Raw genomic sequence first — 20,414 nt, 5'->3', positions numbered from 1 at the left:
AACATTTTTTAATGCTGTTTGCTCTTAATTAGGTAATTTTCTTAGAAGTATCTAACTTTTGGAAGGTAGTTTGCAGTCCTACCTTTTTTTTAACATGTGCATTTTGATACAGTTGTCATGAATAACTCATATTTTGCTTCTGCTTATTGGTGGAAAGAAATTAGCTAAAACACTAAAATTTTTGAGTGTTCCCATTTCATTTGTCTTAAACCAAGACAAAAATTCAGTTATTTAAAAAAACAAAAAAGTGATACAGTAAGCACCAAGGCTGGCTGTGCAAAACAGCTGTACCATTAAAATCTATACACCAATATGTGTATAAGTCATCTTTAGTTATGCAATAGTTGCCTTTTATCTTTTTACACATTAAATTTAGAACTAGTTTCTAGCTGAATCATATCAAAGCCCAGCTTGTCTAGCCAGGAGACACTGACTGAACCAGTCACAGTTTCTTTACAGTGGTCCCAGTTACAGATATAGCTTTAAATATGGCAGAATCGAAAGTCCAGCTGAGCCTGATGGGTAGATAATGCCATGTGCAGGAAAATCTGAAATAGAAGGCAGGAAATTTCTTCATCTTGTCATTTTTGTCCTAATAGAGCAACTGGATAGACTATAAAGACATTGGCATCCAGGAAAATTAGACTCTACAGAAACCACCATATAACCCACTCACATATGCACATGTTTATATAAATGTCTGTTTCATGACAGAGGTTTTAAATTTAAAAAAAAAAAAAAAAGATGGTTTGGATTTCAGAATTCCATTTAACTTTGAAATAGTTTACTTCCAATCTATGTTGCTTCTGCAGCTGCTGCTGTGTGCTTTTTAGCTAATCATGAGCTGTCAGTTTGTGCCCTTTGCTGGGTCTGATGGCAGCACATAAGTGCCAGTGTGATTTTTTGTGTAGCATTGCCTCAGCTCTTGATGCCCCTTACAAAAGTAAGCACTGAATGCCAATGCATTTTCTTTGCCCCTTCTTTGTTGCTAATGCCAGAGGACCATTTAAATATATGGAAATTATGCTATCTCTTTTATGTTTACAGCTGGAGGAAACTCCTTTGTGGTCTCCTTTAAACACCACTTAGATTACACCACAAATTAGATTCGTGCACTCAAAGTTTTATTTGTTTCAAACTTCTAAATATAAGTTAATTCCTTTTTCCATTTGGTCCAACTTTAGACCTTTTAAAGTTAGTTCTAGCATACCAGTAGAAAAAGGGCTGTAGAGCTTTTCGTACATCTCATGTTGCTCTCAGGTGCACCAAGCATTAGCATGCACATAGGGACCCGCAGCACCCTCTCCTTAAAACCAAAGGTATTCACTGCTGGGTCTGTTGTCTTGCATTAGATCAGAGAGAGCAACTAAGCATGGAGGCAACCAGGAGACTAATAGAGATTAATGCAGACTTTCACTAGATTTTGTATACAGTAATAAAATAACTTTATGGATTGGGAGAGGGAAGGATTCATACAGCTGTATTATTAACATCCAGGATTGTGTTTATTTCTTACTCTCAAAAATATTCTCCAAAGAGTCACACGATATTTATTATTAAACAGGATGACTACTGCCATCTGTCACATCAGGAAACATCAGCATATCAGTTGCTACTTGATGTTAGAAATCATAGTAGGAATGCTGGTTTTTAGGGGAAATAGCCAGCCTCTCTTGCACAATAAAAGAAGCCCTCAATACAGAAGGTATTTATTACATTTAAGTTATTTGGAATGCAGCTGTGTAAAGTTGTCATTTTAGGACCATTTTAGTTTAGATGATGAAGAATGAGTAGGCGTCTGTAGGTGGAAACAGGAGCCAATTTGAGTGAGTTTAGTTACACTGCATTAAGGTATTAATTTTAACATTCAAAAAGCTGGCACTCATGCAGGATTGCAGTGGCTGTGAAAAATATAGTCAGAAAGCTAAAATCAGTGGATTCCTTTCTACCTTCTTCCTTTAGTTTCAATTAATAGATTAGGGGAAAAAAATTCTGTCACTTTTTAATCACTATTCACTCTGGAGCAGGATTATCAAGCGATGATGCAGAACAAAAAGTAGACTCATCATGAAATCTACTGCTGTAATTTAGTTTCAGATTAAGACCATGCTTGGAATGTGTTTACGCTTTCAACTTTGGTGTATGTTGAGCATGTTTAACAGTTAAGGGAAATAGCATAAGAGAAAATACATTTATTTGTGTAGAATGCCTTTATATATTTGTGTGAATACATATATATAAATTATATGAAATAGGATGGTTTATACAATGCACACCTAGAGAAGAGAGAATAGTCAGGGAATTCTGTGTTTTGAATAAATTCTCTCTTCCTACCTTCTGCTCCTCCATGACATTCCAACACAGTCATGATTCGTATCAGCAAGTTATACTTCAGCTAACAGAGGCTAAGCAGACAGCTTAGCAACTTAATTTAGGGAAGCTCTCTCATCTCATACGACAATGACTACATGTAAGCCAGCAGGTCTGGCAAACGAACCTCTGGAAGAAAGTATTTTCACTTATCTCTCTTGAAACTCTAATGGCAGAAGTGTCAAGTGAGGGATCTTACTCAAAGCTATGGATTCACAGCCTGGATATTCAGAAGAAGAAAAACTTTGCTGTTAACATAATTTCCAATGTCTGACTGATTGTCAAAATTAGCCTGTCTTAACCTTACTAACCCAATTGCAATGGTTTTCCTTCTATTTTCTTTAAGCTAACATTAGTGCACCTTACAAACACATGTGTGTACGCACACACACATATCTGCATAGGTATATAAGTGTGAGGTATATATAGGTATATAAGTGTACTGCACAGTTCCCTGGTGCAGTAGGAGTATCTCTGTGACTGCCCCACTCCCTGGTGCCTTGGCATAACAGGTGTGAGGCTCTGCAAGTGGAACTGAACAATGGTGACAATGGTTCCTCTGCCATGGAAACATCACCAAGGTGATGTCAGCCTATGCCCCTTGTTCAAACTGCTACCATAAAAAATAATAAAAAAAAAAGGCAGGTCACCATTGTGGAAGACTGTCTTCTGAAGGGAACAGAAGGCCTGATATGCCAACAGGACCCACTTCTTTGAAAACTCTGCAGTCTCCCCGGGGCCAGGGTTGAAGATGTGGATGGAAAGGTTCCTACCCTGATACAGCCTTCAGATTATTGTCCATTATTGATTTCTCAGGTAGGCAGTGATAAAGTTGCAGCTAGCAGACTAAGGGGAATCAGGAGGTAGATTATTCAGGGCCTTAGGACACCTGCTTGAGGGATCAGGAGCACAAGCAGTATTCTTCTCTGTCCTTCCAGTCACAGGGAATGAGGATGCAAGAAGACACATGAGCCAGCAGATCAGTACCTTGCTCTGAGCCCTTCCCTACAAGAAAGGCATCGAGGTGCTGGAGCGTGTCCAGAGAAGGAAACAGAGCTGGTGAAGGGTCTGGAGCACAAGTCCAATGAGGAACAGCTGAGGGGCCTGGGATTGATTAGCCTGGAGAAAAGGAGTCTGAGGAGGGACTTCACACTCTCATTAATCACCTGAAAGGTGTTTGTAGTGAGGTAGGAGTTGGGCTCTTCTCCCAGGTGTCAAGTGACAGGATGAGAGAAAATGGGCTCAAGTAGTGTCACAGGACATTTGTATTGGATATTAGGAAAAATTTCTTCACAGCAAGTGTTGTCAAGCATTGGAGCAGGTTGCCCAGGGCAATGGTGTAGTCACCATTTCTGGAGGTATTTAGAAGACATGTAGATGTGGAGTTTAGGGGTATGGTTTAGTGGTGGACTTCGGAGTGCTACATTAACAGTTAAACCAAGAAGTCTTAAAGGCCTTTCCCAACCTAAGCAATTATATGATTCTGTGAAAAAATATAAAGAATGGTTAATGAGTTATTTATACACCTGTGAAAGAGTTGAGGACAAAAAGACACAGCTGAGAGCTTATTTCCTTAAAAGCTTTGGCTGCCTTCCCCCTCCCTCTGGTTTCTGGATTCGCCTATTTACCATGTGTATAGAGCATTAGCCTAGAAGAGAAATTGTAGTGAATACACCTGGAAAGATCCACTGGGTGAACTTTGTGCAGCCTGTCATTAGAAAGCCCAGTTAGTTAAATTTTGGCTCTTTTTGTAAGTTAAATCTAGGCAGATAGACTAAGTATCACAAACGTTCAGATTCTGATAACAGTGCTCAAAGAATAATTTTTCATCTTTCATAATTTCTCCCGGCTTGTGTTTGGCATGGAATTTTATTTTCATTTTATGATTTCCCAATTTCCTTCATTTCCTTTAGGAGAGAGAAACAGAAGAAGGAGATGTCAGGTGGCTTTCAGTTACATGCCTCAAAATGAAGATGAATTGGAATTAAAAGTTGGTGACATCATTGAAGTTGTGGGAGAGGTGAGCATATCTTTAATTTAATATACACACATGCATTTCTGACATGTCTTGTGCATGCTAAGCTCCTCAGTGCATAATTTAAACCAGACATTTTTCTTCTCTGCTATACTGACCTGTCTGGTTTGGGTTACTGTTGGGGATTAGGGGATGTTGGTTATTTTCTTATGGATTTTGTGCCTTTTTTTTTTCTCCTGTAGCATTTCTGCTGGTTTTACATCAGTTGATGTCTTAGAGTTATGTTCAGGGAAAGAGCTCCAAGTTTGTGTTACAGAGCTCTTGAGTTTTTATCTCTGAAGAACCAAAGATAATAGCAGAAGAAACTTTTCGCAGTTTTAGTAAGCCGGCTACAGGGAAAAAATACCTTTGCAAAGTTAAACACATTTAACAAATTTACTGGAATCTCTGCTGGAGTTCACCTTTTGTCATCTTTGACAGCAAATTTTAAAGATGTCATTTTGGTCTTAGTCAGTTTTTTAAAAACCCCTAAAACCAAATAAAACCTCCCAACAAAATATTTAGAGACTCAAGATGCACTTATTTTGGTTAGAACTGGATGTGGAAAATTAATTACATGAGCTAGGAATAAATTATGCAAACTTGGACAAAGAGACAGAGATTTTCTTTGCTGGGTACTCTGGCTGCAGGATCAAGAAATGATGTTTGCTCCCAATAGCTTCAGTGTTCCCTTAGAGAATTTGCAAATATCTTCTTGATAGCATGAGGACCAAACTCAAAATGATAACATGCATGCTTTAAGTAGAATACATTTAAACTCATTTATTCTTATTTACTTAGCTTTAAAAAAGGACCTTAGTCTGCTCAGGCAGCCAACATGTGTGTTGCAGTTTGTATCATTTATTTGTAAATTTTTTTTCTCTGCCATGACTCAGCAGTTAGTAATTCAACATTCATTTTCTTGTCTAGGATATATAGTTAATTTGCTTTTTCCTGCATCTGTCACTTAAGCAATTTGAAAAGAATATAAATTCTACTGTAATCTATATGGCATCCAGCATTATTTTGTAAGAGATTAAATTCTCACATCTGAATGTAAGAAGCTTAGTGATCACTGGTTTTGCTCAAACCTAACTGTGCACACCAGCTCTGCACATTGTTCTTCCCCTGAAATCAGACATGATGTGTCACTTAACCAACCTTATTCTGTTTGTGAGGAGTTTTGTAATGGGGGAATTCAAGGTTATAAGAGCATATTTTGATCATAATGTAAACCCCACATCACAGTAAGTTTCATGACATCACATGAACTGTTTTCATTGGGCAATTTGAGGTATATTTCACCTCACACACCCACACAAATACTACTTAAAAGTATTAAGTCTGTATCTTTTAAGGGTAAATTGATGGAATAAAACCTTTTCCTAGTATCCAGCCAACAAATTAACTCTACTGAATGAATTACATGATTAAATAATTTAGATTACACACTAGGCGTCTCTTATGGAAAGTATCTTGTTGTTTTTTAAGTTTGAAAAACTTAATTATGCATACGTTATTTATTTATATCCAAAAGAGACTGAAAATATCAGCATTAAAATTGAAAAATGTAGAACTATAAAAGTGAAACATTCTATGTACTTGCATGTATGTGCTTATAGTTAAGATCATGTTTTTTGAAACCCACTTGGGTTTCTCTTTTGGGTGAAAATAAATTAGCTCATTGAACAGGGAAAACAGGAAATTAAACAGAAATTCTTAGTGCTTCAGAAAGTATTGTTGTGGGACCTTTCTTTTCCATTATGGTTGGTACCAAGCAGTTGATGTTGACCACTTCTTGTAATTTCTTCTTCTGCTGTTATAATAGTATTAATTCCTCGAAAAAGTAGACCAGAATGTTTCTTTTGAAACAGGAACTTTGTTTGATGCAGAAAGTTGCACCAACGAATGTGCTTATTTAATTGTTAACACTTCTGCTTTTAAGTAATGCTGCATAAAGAGTCATTGCATTGGAATAGAAATCATAGTGGTTTTGCTATTATGCAATGCTTCTTATTTCAAATGATAAATATTTGATGTGGGCAACTTATTGTTTAAAAAAACATGTCTTCCTCAGTTGTAAAAGTTGAAGATTTTTTATGCAAGGGCCAAAGTGATGCTCTGTTATTGTACAAAACCCCTCCAAAGAACCAGAGAAAAGCCTTTCCACATAGGCAACAATTTGAGATAATTCTTATAAAATACAGGTTTTGTTTATCTTTACTCAGGATTAAAAACTGGATGATCTCTTTCACATTATTTAGAGCAGTTCAGTGTAATTTGAACATTAATAGTAATTCACTTTCCATTTCCAATTGCTCTTTTCTCTTATCCCATCTTTTTATTAATTAATAGGTCTCAGATTCCCACAGATAGTATTTTTTGTATCGTCCTAAGAAAACTGTATCAGTTGAATTCATTAGTTTAATTGACTTGGATTAATATTTTAAAATCTCCATGGATTTCTGTTTAGTTGAAAATAAATCGATTCCTAACTGAGTTACAGCAAATAAAACTGGTATTATTTAGGTCAAAGTACCATCTATATGTCTTCATGTAGTTATTGAGAAAAAAAAAAAAGTAAAAATGTTGCTTCTGATTGAACAACTTGCTAAGCTTTTCCTGGTAAAAAGAAAAGCTAATTGGACTTTATTATTAAATAAATGTTCTCTGCTCCTCCTCAAACCTGTTCAAGATCACTGCCTCCAGCACAGGGTTGACAGGAGGGAGCACAAGTCTCAGATGCCTCCAGCAGTGTCCAAGTGTTTCCCCAGATTCCCAGGGAAAATAGGTTACACTGACATAACATGGGGATGAGCTGAGGATGAGGATGTCTTCCCTTCTCCCTCCTCTCCATATGTAATAGCACCAAAGATACCCAGATACTTCTTCCTGGTGCCAACAGATGGGATAAGATGTTTTGAAAGGGTTTTTGTACCTGTAGTAATGGTAGGTTAAATGGGAAATTCCTGTTGTGGCAGAAGTGATTTGGAGCTGTAGAGTGGATTGGAACAACAGCAAGAGTGAGTTTTGAACTTGTCACCAGATGCATATCCTTAGAGGTTGTGTGTGTTCAGAATTCACAGTTCCTTCCTATTTGTCCTAAGCAGTTAGAAATTAATTATAATAAGATCAAACATTCAACACAATAGATAAAATGCTTGTCATTAAAATAGGTTTCCATAACTACAGAGACACTGATACCCATGAGGCATTAGTTAACAGACTTAAATTAAAAGTACATTTAAAACTAACAAGAGAAGCATTTTCATCATTGTTTTTGTTCACATTTATTGTCTGATTGATAGATTTTTTGCTTGTCATTTTCCTACCTCATTAGCTCTAACTCTAATTACAGTTGTTCTAAAATACAACTGTAACTAATTGTCTTATTAAATGTAGCTATCTGAATTCCAATTATGTTTCACCCTTACACTTTCATGTGTAAGGATGAAGGGATGTAGGGATGCCAGAGAATTAACCTGTAGCATGAGAATAAGGACATTTGGCATGTCATTCAAGAGTTCTGATGCTGCTAGCATTTGGGATTACTCTGTCACTATGCTGCTATATACCTTTTGGCCTTCTCCTGGTAAAACAGCTTTTTGGCAATGTGTAGTGCATGGAGTTAAACTCACAAGTCTTTGACTGAGACCTTCTGTAATACCACTGAGCTTCTTCTTTGACTTTTAGATAACATTGCCATGTATTACCTGATCAAATCCTAACTGTTTTGAAGTTATAAAAATGCAAACTGAATTTTGACAAATCTGTTGCCTCTTATTTGCAAGATTAGCGGATGGGTGTTTTTTGGTCTTGTTTTCTTCCATGTCCAAGAACAAGATAAACTGGGGATTGAGCTGGACTTTTCTTACAGTGACTTCTTTTGGCATCTGTAGAGTTGAAAGGGGAATGAATATTTAAATGGGAATCTAAATCTAAAGATGTATAAATTGCAAGAAAACAGCTGGGAGTGAATGCTGGGGTTTCACATCTCTCAGTTACTTTTCTGTTGAATGCTTTGGCAGTATTTCCAGATTCTCTTCTACACAGGTTGTTCACTAGGATTTCTATGACTACTTCTTGTTTGGTTAGTTCATGTGGTAGGGGACTTTTTTTGGGAAAATAAGGGTGCAAGTACTGCTGAGTCCATATAAGGTCATCCAAGTTCTACATGATTAGTTTCACAGTCCCTTGTTTAGAAGATGGTATTAAAAAACCCCAATGAAAACCCAAACCACAAAATCAAACATACAAAAATTCCCAAAGCACATTTTGACACTTTAAAATAAAGAACCCTGAAGCTGAAAAGATTTCCTGGTACAAAGTACTTGTGCAGTTTCAGTTTTTAATTTTTACCTTCTGCACCCGAGTTATCAAACAGTTTCCAGATATATTCTGCTGTACCAGAATCCCAAGGGATGGCTGACACCTTAGAGGCATGGCTCTCTCTTATAATGCAGTCCCAGAATAAGCCATCAAGTGGCACTGTAGGCACCATCTTCTCTTGAGGTCTTGTTTCCAAAATTTATTTTCCCATTGGCAGTGGATGTGATTTGTTTATTTTGCCTCTTGGGAATCTGTGTTTTTAATTTCCTTTCAACATGTGATTGCTTTTGTCCTTTGAGCTCAATGTTTTCCACTAGAATTTATAAACTAAGGGAGCTTTTTCCTTTGCTTTCTGTGCTTTAGTTCTCTCAAAGCAAAAGAAAATCTGTTGACCTTGAGCTTCTCTCTCTCCTGTTGCTTGCTTCTGGCATTGCTTTTATTGCTGGGACTGTGTTTTAGTTACAACAGCTCAGAAAGACTCTGTTGTGATCCAGAGAGACTTTTTTCCATTTGAAACCTTTCCTAACTCAGAGCTTCCCTCATTTGCCTTAGCTGTGAGTAATCTGTCAGCCTAATAGGCAAAGCTGCAGGTTGTAGAACATCTTGTGGAACAGGCCAATAGAGGAATATATTAGAAATACACTTCAGGTCAGTGATTCCAAAGAGCTGAACATTTTAATAATTCAACAATTTTAGCCTATTAATTATATAGCAAGGTGTAAGCAAGCAGCTGTGGCAGTCCTAGTTTTCTGGCAAGTAGCTGCTGATAGAACTTCTTTTCCAGCATAGGGACATGGACTGCTAAATGAAGCCCTCCTCTTTTTAGATTGTTTGGTTCAGCACATGAATGCTGGACATAAACCAGGACATAAATGTATAAATTCTGAAAGCACTTTGTTTTAATAGCATGGTAACAAATTTTATTGAGTTCGTGCCTCCAGATGGATTACCCCTCATGAATAATGGATTTTCATTTGTAAGGTTATATTGGCTGTGAATTACTGCAACTTTTCAAACCATCTGGTAATGGAGTGCCCCAGTTTGGGATAACTAAATCCTGGAGGTATTTTAGGGTCTTATATTGTATGCATTCATCTCTAGCTGGTCTGTTTTGAGGCTTAAGGATATGTAGCAGGTAGCTTTAATGTTTAAAATACTTAAAGCTTTTGATACTTTTGATGAAAATTTGCTAACAAATCTTTGGGAGGGACAGTTTGACCTCAATCTCTAATGTCTTGCCAACATGATTCTACATTTTCCTCGTAGAAGAAACCTCTGGGTTTTGCTTTAGATTTTTTTTCTGAATCTGTAGAATTATTTTATACACCATGGTATTTTCAGACAATTTTTCAGTAAGCTGAAAAACATACAATAAGCTAATGAATGATCTGAGCATATTTATGTGCAGTTTAGATTTAGCTGCCTAAAGATCTTTATATATTGCCTAAATATATTTATATATTTACTTCTATACATAGAGATCCACAGATCAACACATCACATAAAGAGTGCTAATGTTAACTATAAGGAAACTCTGAAATGTTACTCTGGATGAAATAAGCAAGTGAAAATTACTTGAGGAAAAGATGGAACTGAATGATATTGCTCACATATTTGTAAAGTAACCTTAGCATCTTGCAAAGCAAGGATCTTGGGAACTGTGTAAATCCTCTCATTAATCTTCTGGTCAATCAGCTGATGCAGTTACGGTTTAATATTTAGCTCTGTTATAAATGAAAATTTGTCCAGCCAAATTAATATGAAAAAATAAAATATTTATTTTGCAATCAAATTCTATCTAGCCAGCCACAAGGAAAAAACAGAGCCGAGCCCGGGGTCGGCCCTGGGTATGCAACAAGGAGTCAGCCTTAGCAGAGGTTTTCCTCTATGCCCACACACCTCCATTCTGGCACAAGCGGTTTTTATAGGGAAAATTCTGCCTGAGGCCAAGATTTCAGTAATCAGTCTTTTCTTCTATTCAGAGTCCATATGCTAATAAGATTTTCTTTTTTTGTGATGAGGGAGAACAAATCAGTGTCTGGAGTTTGTTGAATCCCTTGATGAAATTTACGGGAATTCGGGAACGCTGCATTCACATGTATCTGCCCAAGGATTTCCATGATTTCCATCTCGGGTCGTTCATGGGAACGATCAGCACCTGGGGTTCCTGTATCTCCCCAGCCATGGCCCATCTCCTGGCCAGCTGTACCTTCTTATTTGTAAATCAGTTTCCAATATACACCCGGTCTCGCCTGCGAGGGTGGGGGGGAATCCTAATACAAACGTGTATACTCTAACAAATATTCAGCATCACATATATCATATTGGAAATGGCACGAATTATATCTACTACATATAACAGCTCTCATCAATATAGCCACATGGGAATGCTGCATTAGAAAAATTGAAATATTTTAGAGCTCAAAAGAGTCTTGGCCATTTTGTGTATTTTCTATATAACAATATATTTTTATATGGAATATAACATTTATATCAAATCGTCTTTAGAGATATAATTTGTAGAGTCTGAGTGCTGTGTATCATGCAGTTTCAGTTTTCCATATTGTTTTTTATTAGTCTGGAGAGAAGACAGCAAATATTACCTTTTAGAGACTCTGATACTGTGATGTGAAAAAGCTTCACTTCACTGAAGTGATTGAATGGTATGTCTCAAGCAGCAGCAGGATAGTAAAAAGCAAGTAAAAGGCAAGATAGTAAAAGCAAGATAATTCCCAGTGATGTGCTGGAGCGCACCAGTACTACTGAGGCATTGAAGGAGGGGAAGTTTTGTCAGGGACAGATACTGAGATTAAATGAAAGTCTGGTCTGAATAACTTTCAAATTAAAACAAAAATTCAACTTTTGAGATCAAGAAATGTGGGGTTTTTACTAAAGTATCTCATGTAGCTAAATTGAGAAAAAAGCACACATTCCTGTATAATTTGAGGAAATATTTGGTTGTATTATTGCGAGATTTCTTTCCTAAGGACTCAAGTTTTTCACAGGTAAGTGGAAAGACCTTTCACAGTCTTTTTTATAATAATTAGCTAGCTTCATTTAAAGTGTGGTTTGTTTTTTGGTTTTTTTTTTTTTTTAACAGTAAAGTTAACTTTTAAAGTTAACTAGGGGGAAGGTAGGCAGGAAAGAGATGAGTCAAACATAATTGGAGACTGATGTTTTACAGACCTACGCTGTCCTCTCCTGTCATATTTTTAGTGAAAGGACAGTGTCTGACAGATGAAAAACATTTATCTCTCAAGAATGTGTTTGGCTGATGCATATAATCAGTCATTTCTTGCTGTGCCATTATAACCTAAAGGCATCTCTAAGAGCTGTCATTTCACTACCTGACACCACCATTCAATCCTGAATGGGTTATAGAGGAGAGAGTTGGCAATTTTGAAGTGGTGTTTTCTCTTGGATTTTGGCTAGGTAGTGTCCTTCCTCCTTCTGACACTATCATTATTATTATATATTTCAGTACCTCTTCGTAAATCTCGAGTTAAATATGCATTAGTACTGTTCTTCATTCTCCACAGGTTTCTTACATTTACACATGAATGATGTAGCAGCATTCTTAATTTCTAAAATACAAGATTTCTGATTGTTATGGGGAAGGCAAGGATGTTTTCCTTATATTAAGATACCTAACCTAGATTCTCTGAGTAGCCCTTTGTAGGTGTTTCTCTTTCACCATTAATTACTTAGGGAATTCAAACAGAATCTGCAAATCACATCCACTATGATGGTCTTGAATAGTCATACAGCATGCACAAAAAATTTACTGATTGAATGGAAATCCACAAAAATGGAAATGTAGAGACACTGTGTGCTCTCTAGTTGCTCTTTTATTATTTTACTTAATACTTGTCCGTGCTTTTGACTGCTGTCAGCACTGCTGACATTTACAGATGTGGGTTCATGCATCTCTCTTGTTTTCACTTACAAAGAAAAAAAGAGAGGTGTTCTGGCTTGTAGCCCATGCCAAGTGCTCCTTATACCTGAAATGAATTAATATAAAATATTCAGAGCCATTACCGTCATTTATTGAATGTATATAATGGTACTCAGTAAAGTGTTGCTTATGTTAAATCCCCCTTTTTTTTTGTCTTGGTGCAGGTGGAAGAGGGCTGGTGGGAAGGTATACTTAATGGAAAGACTGGCATGTTTCCTTCCAACTTCATAAAGGAGCTCTCTGATTCTGATGAAGTTGGAATAGCACAGGAAGAGCAAGTAAAGTCAAGTAAGGAAAAATTTATTATTGATGTTCTGTATGTATGTTTGTCTTTAGCTCATAACACATTGATAGGATAGCACATCCTTATCTCTTGCTTGAAAGTGTTGAATGCCATGTTCTTAATTTATGCTGAAAGGGTCAGATGATGATTTATGTATACCTGCAGTGCTACCTGAGTTGCCACTTTGTCAGTGCTCTCTGAGCTGTGTAAGACTTGCTGAGCCACAACAGACTAAGAGAAGACAGAAGGCAATGATGATAATGACTGCATTTGTATTTCACAATTAGTTACAAGGGATTTTTTGTCTTTAGACGTGGAAAGTACAAAGTAGCTTATTTAAAGTGGAGGGATTAAAGTGCCATGTTTTCTGTAACAACTCCAATAGACTAAGGATTCATAATTACTGGTGTGGGACATGCAGCACTTTTTCCCTCCAGGTGCTGAGCATGTTTCTATCACCTCCAGCACCCACTGCCCCAGCAGCCAAAGGGAAAATGGCCAGAAATGGGACATGGACTTTGTTCTCTCATATACAGTGGGCCAGTACTGCTGCAGGTGAAAAGCATGTTTGGTAACTAAGTTTGCAATAGTATAAGCATGGGAGGGGGTTGTCCTATTTAGAACTATAATCTGAACCAAAAGTGTCCTGTTACATGAAAGAGAAAGCTGTCCGTCTTCATGTTTTTTATGTTCTTCAAGCAGCTACTACTTTTTTTCCCTAATTCAGTGATCAAATCTGAATTTTCAGAGAAAAAAAAGAAGTAATTTCTATTTGCATATTTCAGGCTAATTCCACAATACTTGCAAAGGTCTTCCTATTTTTAGCACTGCAGATGTTCATTGCTATGTAACATTCTCCTGAGATCTCTAAATAAACAGAAGTCAAACTACTATCAAGATCTTTCTAAGCTGATTTCAGCTGAAATTTACCAAAACCTTTATAGTTTACTCTGTCAATAAAAGGTAGAAAGTTACAATACTTTTTTATTTTTTCCTTATTTTTCCACTTACGGCAAATTTGTCACCCTTATTCCATACCACCAAAATAAGATCCCTAAAGCCCTACATTTATATTTTTTTGTAATAGAGTACATTTTCATGTGTGGATGTGTACTGGTGACCTAGGCTTGCGGTCAGTGCTGTTCAAGATATGTAAATGTAACATTCCTTCAGACTGGAATGAACATATTTTAAACTTGAAAATTTTGATGTGACGGAGAGAGAGAAAGATCATTAAGTGAAGGTGCATGTTTCAGTGAGAGTGCAAACTGCTTTCTATAACCTGTATATGCTATAATGAATTATGTTCATTATAAATACAGTGAGTCTTGGAAGAACTAATTGTGTAGAGTAGTTTCAGCTCTGGAGTCTGTAGTGTTTGGTTCACATAAGTGAACAAGGTAGGTGATAATGTTTGGAATGGAATATCCCGTTTTTTTTTTTTATATGAATGAATGAGTATTCTTTCTTTTCAGGTTTTTTACTTCATAATAAGCATCCTAAAAATGGCTTTTAACAAAAACATGCATTGGAGTGTGCAAAAGCAGCCACAAAGCATTAACTCTTGACGTCCATTATGGCCCATGCTTTGTTCAGTCCTGGGTTTGTGTGCTGGTTCTCACTGTTAGTGGAAACCAAACCTGTGATACTTTTATGGAGAAGACAGCAGTAACACAAATATTGGTTTTGCATCTTTAAATAAATTTAAGGTAACTGTAGGTGGGAGATGGGTTTCTTATTTTCTTGTATTTAATTTAATTATTTAGAGGTGCTTTGTGGCTATCTAAGATGAGGAGCTATTAGATATACCTATAAAACAAAAGAACACTGTAAACCTCCTGACAGAGAAACAGTGATTGAAGGAATGCTGAGATTGTTATGGGGATTTAAATTTTTTAAATTTATTTTTTCTTCAAGTAAAATTATCAATTTAAGAATTGCATTCCCCTAGGACAATTATGGGAAATACACATCAATTAAATTTTTTCTGTATTTGGTTTATGAGATTGATACAGCTGTTGCTCTCCAACACATAGTGCTTCATGAGGCTCTATTCAGGCACACTGATTATCTGGATTTGAAAATCTCTGTAATCAGATTGCAAAAATTTCAACATGTTTACATGACTGACTAGGAATGATAATCTCATTCCATGTTTAGTCTGAAAACATAGTAAAGTAAAAAATAAACAAGTAAACCCTGGAAGATTTGGCCATCAGGCTAATAGCACTGTTGAAATGCCCTAGTCACATCTCAGAAATGTGTATATTTATGCTTCTAAATCAGCTCCTTCCTCCATGGATGACAAGATGTGACAGCACCTTAAATCTGCAGTAACTCCTTTTTGTTTCTTTGCAAACTTTGAGTGCATCTGTATCATAGGACTTTGCAAGGTGGAATCGTTGAATATGAATTCTAAATTATGAAGTTGGCCCTTGGGTGAGGGGTTGTACCCAGGCATTGAACTCAGACCTTGGGCAGCCACTGAGATTCTGCTCAGCATTCAGAGGAGACTAGAAAGGGTCAGGGTTTGGCTCTGCAATCTTGAGCAGCAGCCTTGAACTGTTCAGCCCAACATGTAAAATGGATAAGGTAATTCTTGGAAGATTTACTGTGAGACCTAGGAAAATAGCACAGGATATGTGAAGAACTGGCACTGGGCAAACCCACAAATATTTTTAAGTTAATAATTAAATTTAATGTCTTGTTAAATTTAATTAAACTTGATTTTTAAATCACATTTTACTGACCATCCTTAAATAGAATTTTTGAAGGGCAAATGTAATTTTGGTGAACTCAAAGAAAAAAAAATACAGAAAAGAAAAATAACAAAACTTGGCTTTTTAGAAATAAAGTTAATAAAATCCCATATTCCTATGTCTTTCTGTTACAATCTACACCAGCCCCAATGGAGATAAAAATGTCTGCTTTTATTGGTTTTGTTGTGTCCATGTAAATTTTATGGCAGATCAGAGTAAACAGACAGAAGAAATTATCTTGGTTTCTTTTCATGCTCTGCCATAGACGAACCTCAGAAGCTTGTTCAGAGCAAAAATTTCCTTTTTTGAAAATGCCTGGGGCTAGTTTTAGAAGTGCCAAATATTTCTGAATCCTGACTGTGGAACTTAGCTTGAACCTTATTTGGAATGGGTTGGGAACCCGTGCCTCCCTTCAATGATGTGTGCTCAGCAGGCTGGAAAGCAAGACTGTTGCAAGATCAAAATATTTGGGGGGTTGTTTGATTTTAAAGTATAAGTCCCAGCTGTAAGGTGATTGCCACATTTCTTGTCTTCAAAGCCGCATTTTGAAATGTGAGTACAGTACAGAATGTGAGGATCAGGGTACTCTTAGAGTAAACAGCAGTTCCTTGCTCTTTGAAGCATGCTCTTAAATGAAAATATTGCTTTTCTTGGGCCAACTGTTACAGCATGAACATGTAGTATACATTATCAATTTATTACTGTATTAGATACATGGATTATAAGATGATTTTCTACATTTCTCAGAGATACAGTATTAATTTTAAGACTATTTTCAATACCATTTCTTGTCAATATGGCCTGTTGAGAAGCAAAAAGTTGACATGCAGTCAAAAAAATTCTATTTGAGATAACCACAATTTCACATGGAGGAGGTTATTTCAAAAAGCATTCAGTATGTTCACAGCAATGTCATGACAGCATTGAAAGGTGGCCTTTTGTATCTTGCTGTCTCTTATGTGTGTTCTCTGAAGTACAGCTGGGCCTCATGGTATCTATCAACTATTTTTGGGACCTGTTAGGTATGACCCCTGAAAAATCCTGGCTGCTGGAGTTAGAACTGTTGATAGACTCATCAGCTGATGCTTCAGTCAGGCAACCTCCTCTGTTTTGAGTTCTTAAAACTTTATTTTTCCATTACTGTTTCTCTGGCTCTCCACAGTGTCATCAAGCTTAACTTACTTTTCTCTTAGCAGTGGGTTGATGTTTGACTGTTTTAATAGCACTCTTTTAATAGTATCCTGTAAAAAGAAAGTGTAAAGATGGATTTCTAGCATTTTTACTTCCATTACACAAAGCAATGGAAACATTTTGTTATTAATTAAACTCCAATAGCAAACCTAAGAATTAGCTTATTATAATATATAAATAAGTATAGTTTTTTATTGTCTGAAAGTCCAACAGAATGATATACAAAAGAAAAAAATCCCATGCATTTTTGGTACCAAACTGGGTGCAATTCTGTGTTGCAACAGTTCACATATACTGGCTATTTTGCTGTAAAATTTTACCAAAGACATCAATTTTTGTGATGGTATACCTTGGGTGGATTTGGAACAAGCTGGCATTGGTATATTCTTGGGCTTGCCTGTGTTTTTAAACCTGACACACAAAACACTTCAGCTGCTCATGCCTTTACCTTCATTTGAATTTCATGTCCTAAATATCAAAGTATGAGCTATCTCACTAGCAATGAAAAAAAAAAAGGATTTTGTAATAAAAACACTATCTTAAATATCTTAGATGAGAAGTGGGATTTGGTTTTTGTAGTTTTACTCTGTTCCCTTCTAATTTTAGAATTTTGCTTTTGTTAATGTCAATGCCAAGTCACACATCATGATTAAGCTTTTAGCTGGAAAACTGATTTATCCAGGTTTTAGTGTCCTATCCTTCCTACTAAGCACTATTTAAGACCAGTTCCCATGTCCAAAATATTTCCAATAAGTGATCTTGGAAAGATGCAGTATTTCTGATGCTCACGGGATCCTGGTACAATAAAGAGATGTGAGTATTTCATTGTCCTGTTTGGATGTCAGCTGTGCTTGTTCAAGTGCACTACATCTGCAGCAGCAATGTTGAGCCACTGTGAGTACATCGTTGCAGTAGTAATATTTTTTCAGGATTTCCTTGTGCAAGGCTGCAAAAGCCAGACAAATAATTTTATTTGCAAGTCTCACAACTTGATGGACAACAGACCAAACCTAAGAAGGATGCATTCTGTTGGACATTGTAAATAACAGCTTTAGCAAATCATGAGATTCTGTTATCTGACATACATGCAGTAAGAATATTTTAACTTCATGTACAATCAGATATGTTTGCTAATGTGCTCCTCATTTTGCTAATGAGGCTTTTAAATGTCAGTGACTGAAAATACAGATTAAAACCTCTTCCTTTCCCTTCTTTTTACCATCATTCGATCTCTTTACCCCCACCCTGCCCCTCTCCTTTTTTTTGTCTTTCCTTCTCTTGCCTGCTGTCAGGAAAATCTGCCTTTGAAGGGACAATTCTGTACAGAGTGGCACCGGCAAAGATTGACAGCTACAGACGTTATAACAGTGAGTGTGTTGCAAAATCATCAAGCAATAGCTTCAGTCCTCTGAACTTGTTTGATTTATCTACACTTGTAAATTGTGCCACTGCTACCCACTTATGGCTACTCCACGTGCATATATCTGTAAGCTGAAGTCAGTTTGCTGCTGATGAACTGCCCAGCCTTAATGCAATGAGAATGCACCTGTTCCTCCTGTGCATGTGTGTGTTCTGTGTCCATACAATGTATGTGTATAAGCCCACTGTAAATTGTGAATTGGATGTTTTGGTCTCAGCTGTGGATTGAATCTAAGACCATTTAGTCCCATCACTTTTGCCCCTGAAACGAGAAGACTGTTGATAATCACCACTAATCTTTGAATTAAAAGTCAATCTGCTCTAAAAGTAAAGTTCCCATTGTGATTGTTGAACTCATAAAGTGTGCTTTGTTTCTCTTAAAAGATATTTTAGCTTTTGACTTGTTTGAACTTTTTTTTTTTTTGTAATTTTAAAATTTATTTTTACTTTACTGCATGCTCTTCATTTGGCATTCTTTGACAGTTATTACTCACAGCATTCTGGCTGATATGTTTTTTCTGCCAAGGAGAGTAAAAGATATAAAGCTATTTTCATTTCATGTTCAGGTTTTTGGCTTCTGCTTTTTAAAAGAAGGGCACATCCTGCTTTTCATGTTCTTTTGCAGCCCTGGTAATATAGAAAAAAAAAAAAGAGAGAATGGTTATATCAGATGCAAGACAGAGGAAGCAAAGAAGACAGAAATCTGTCCTTCCACCTGTTTCCTCATGGAGAAATCTAGCTAAAAGATTCACATTTGGTGTGTCTAAGGGCACAGTGTTCAGTCCTGTCTTCCGGTGAACAGGATGTTGTGCTGGCTTTGGCATCTGCTTTTGCCCCAGAGAGCTTTCTCTTGAGGGGATCCATGCTGTGCTGCCCTTCTTCCTCCTTAATGGGTGGGAGTGTATGATCTTCTGCCTCTGAGGACTTCTGTCTTATGCACATTGACAACAAAGAATGAAGCCATTGAAGTCACATTATTCTATTCTGGTATTTGCCCTTACACCTTTTTTTTTTGTTTTTCTTAACAAATCTGATCCTTTTTTTGAACAAAAATCTATGTGAATGTGTGCAACTCTGAGTATTTAATTGTGGAAAATTATCTCCATGTCTACCAGAATTCATTTTGCAGCTCTTTGCAAGCTCCAACCAAACCCTTGCTCTGGCTGGAGCAGACCATGTGGCTGGTGGCCTTCAAATTTTTGTGCTGCTTCTCACCTCCATGACTGATTATCAATCACTCAAATTTCATGCTTCTTGCAGAATTCTTAGAGCCTCATGTTCTCTAATCCACCCATCTGATGAGCATAATAAGGATTTCTGAAGTTAATTTCCAGTGTGCTTGACTTTGGACATAAGGATGAAGCTTCAAATCAGATTCAAGGTCTGTCTTTGGAGCCTTTAATTTCGCAATCCTACTGGGTAGTCCTGCGCTAACATTACCTTTCAAAGTTTTCCAAAAGCCTACTTTCCATGCCCAGCCTGTTATTTATTAAGGTCCAAATCATTCTTCCCCTCTTTTCAAGTCATCTAAAGTAAGCATAACTGAAGCCAGGAATAATTCACTCACCTTTCCAGTTGTGCTAGAGCTCTGCATTTAGTTCTTCTTGTTAATCATACTGGCCCACTGTTGTGCCATGTCACAGAAAAGAAATTGCATCAAACTGATTTCAGAGTACAGATTGGATGGGTGTCTAGACGAAAGCTTGATAACCAGCTACAAGAAGACAGCTTAACCCAGAGTAGGTTGTCTCACATTGCTCTGGGCAAACACCCTTCTAAACTTTGTTTTTAAAGCTGATAAAAGATATCTGTTTATACTACCTGGAGTTGGTTTACTTAGAGGTTTAATTCTACCTCCCTTGGCATTTGGTTGAGACTTGCATGTTTTTTCATTCTGCAGAGGTGTGTTACTTTCTCCATAAAGCTGCATTCAGGTCAGATATCCAGCTACACTTATGGCCTGTTAGTTGCTTCTTGAGTTGGAACTGGGACTGAGGGATTGGTAATACATAAATCAGGCCAAATGGGGAAATCTTAAACAAAACAAGGGTTTGCACTTTTGTTACTATCAGAGAGGCTCTTGCCTAAACTAAC

General features: G+C 36.8%; 1 protein-coding gene across 10 annotated transcripts in view; it reads left to right on the top strand.

Moving 5' to 3' along the window:
• The window catches only part of SH3KBP1 (SH3 domain containing kinase binding protein 1), a 210,863-nt gene that overhangs the window by 100,714 nt on the left and 89,735 nt on the right, over positions 1-20,414 (top strand). For 7 of the 10 annotated variants that reach the window (XR_005981493.2, XR_012057801.1, XR_005981485.2 and 4 more), the window contains 3 exons: positions 4,284-4,390; positions 12,833-12,956; positions 18,194-18,268. Coding sequence is in view for 4 of the 10 variants with exons in the window: in XM_072934443.1 (XP_072790544.1) it covers positions 4,284-4,390; positions 12,833-12,956; positions 18,194-18,268 (306 nt within the window). In the remaining 6 variants the exon portion in view is untranslated. The remainder of the gene's footprint in view (positions 1-4,283; positions 4,391-12,832; positions 12,957-18,193; positions 18,269-20,414) is intronic. The other 3 variants (XR_012057802.1, XR_005981488.2, XM_030281775.4) reach the window with 1 other exon arrangement.

This window comes from Taeniopygia guttata, chromosome 1 (genome assembly GCF_048771995.1).
Source record: "Taeniopygia guttata chromosome 1, bTaeGut7.mat, whole genome shotgun sequence".
Lineage (NCBI taxonomy): Eukaryota > Metazoa > Chordata > Aves > Passeriformes > Estrildidae > Taeniopygia > Taeniopygia guttata.
Note: the sequence above shows the minus strand (reverse complement) of the source record. Positions and strands in the feature narration are given on the sequence as shown.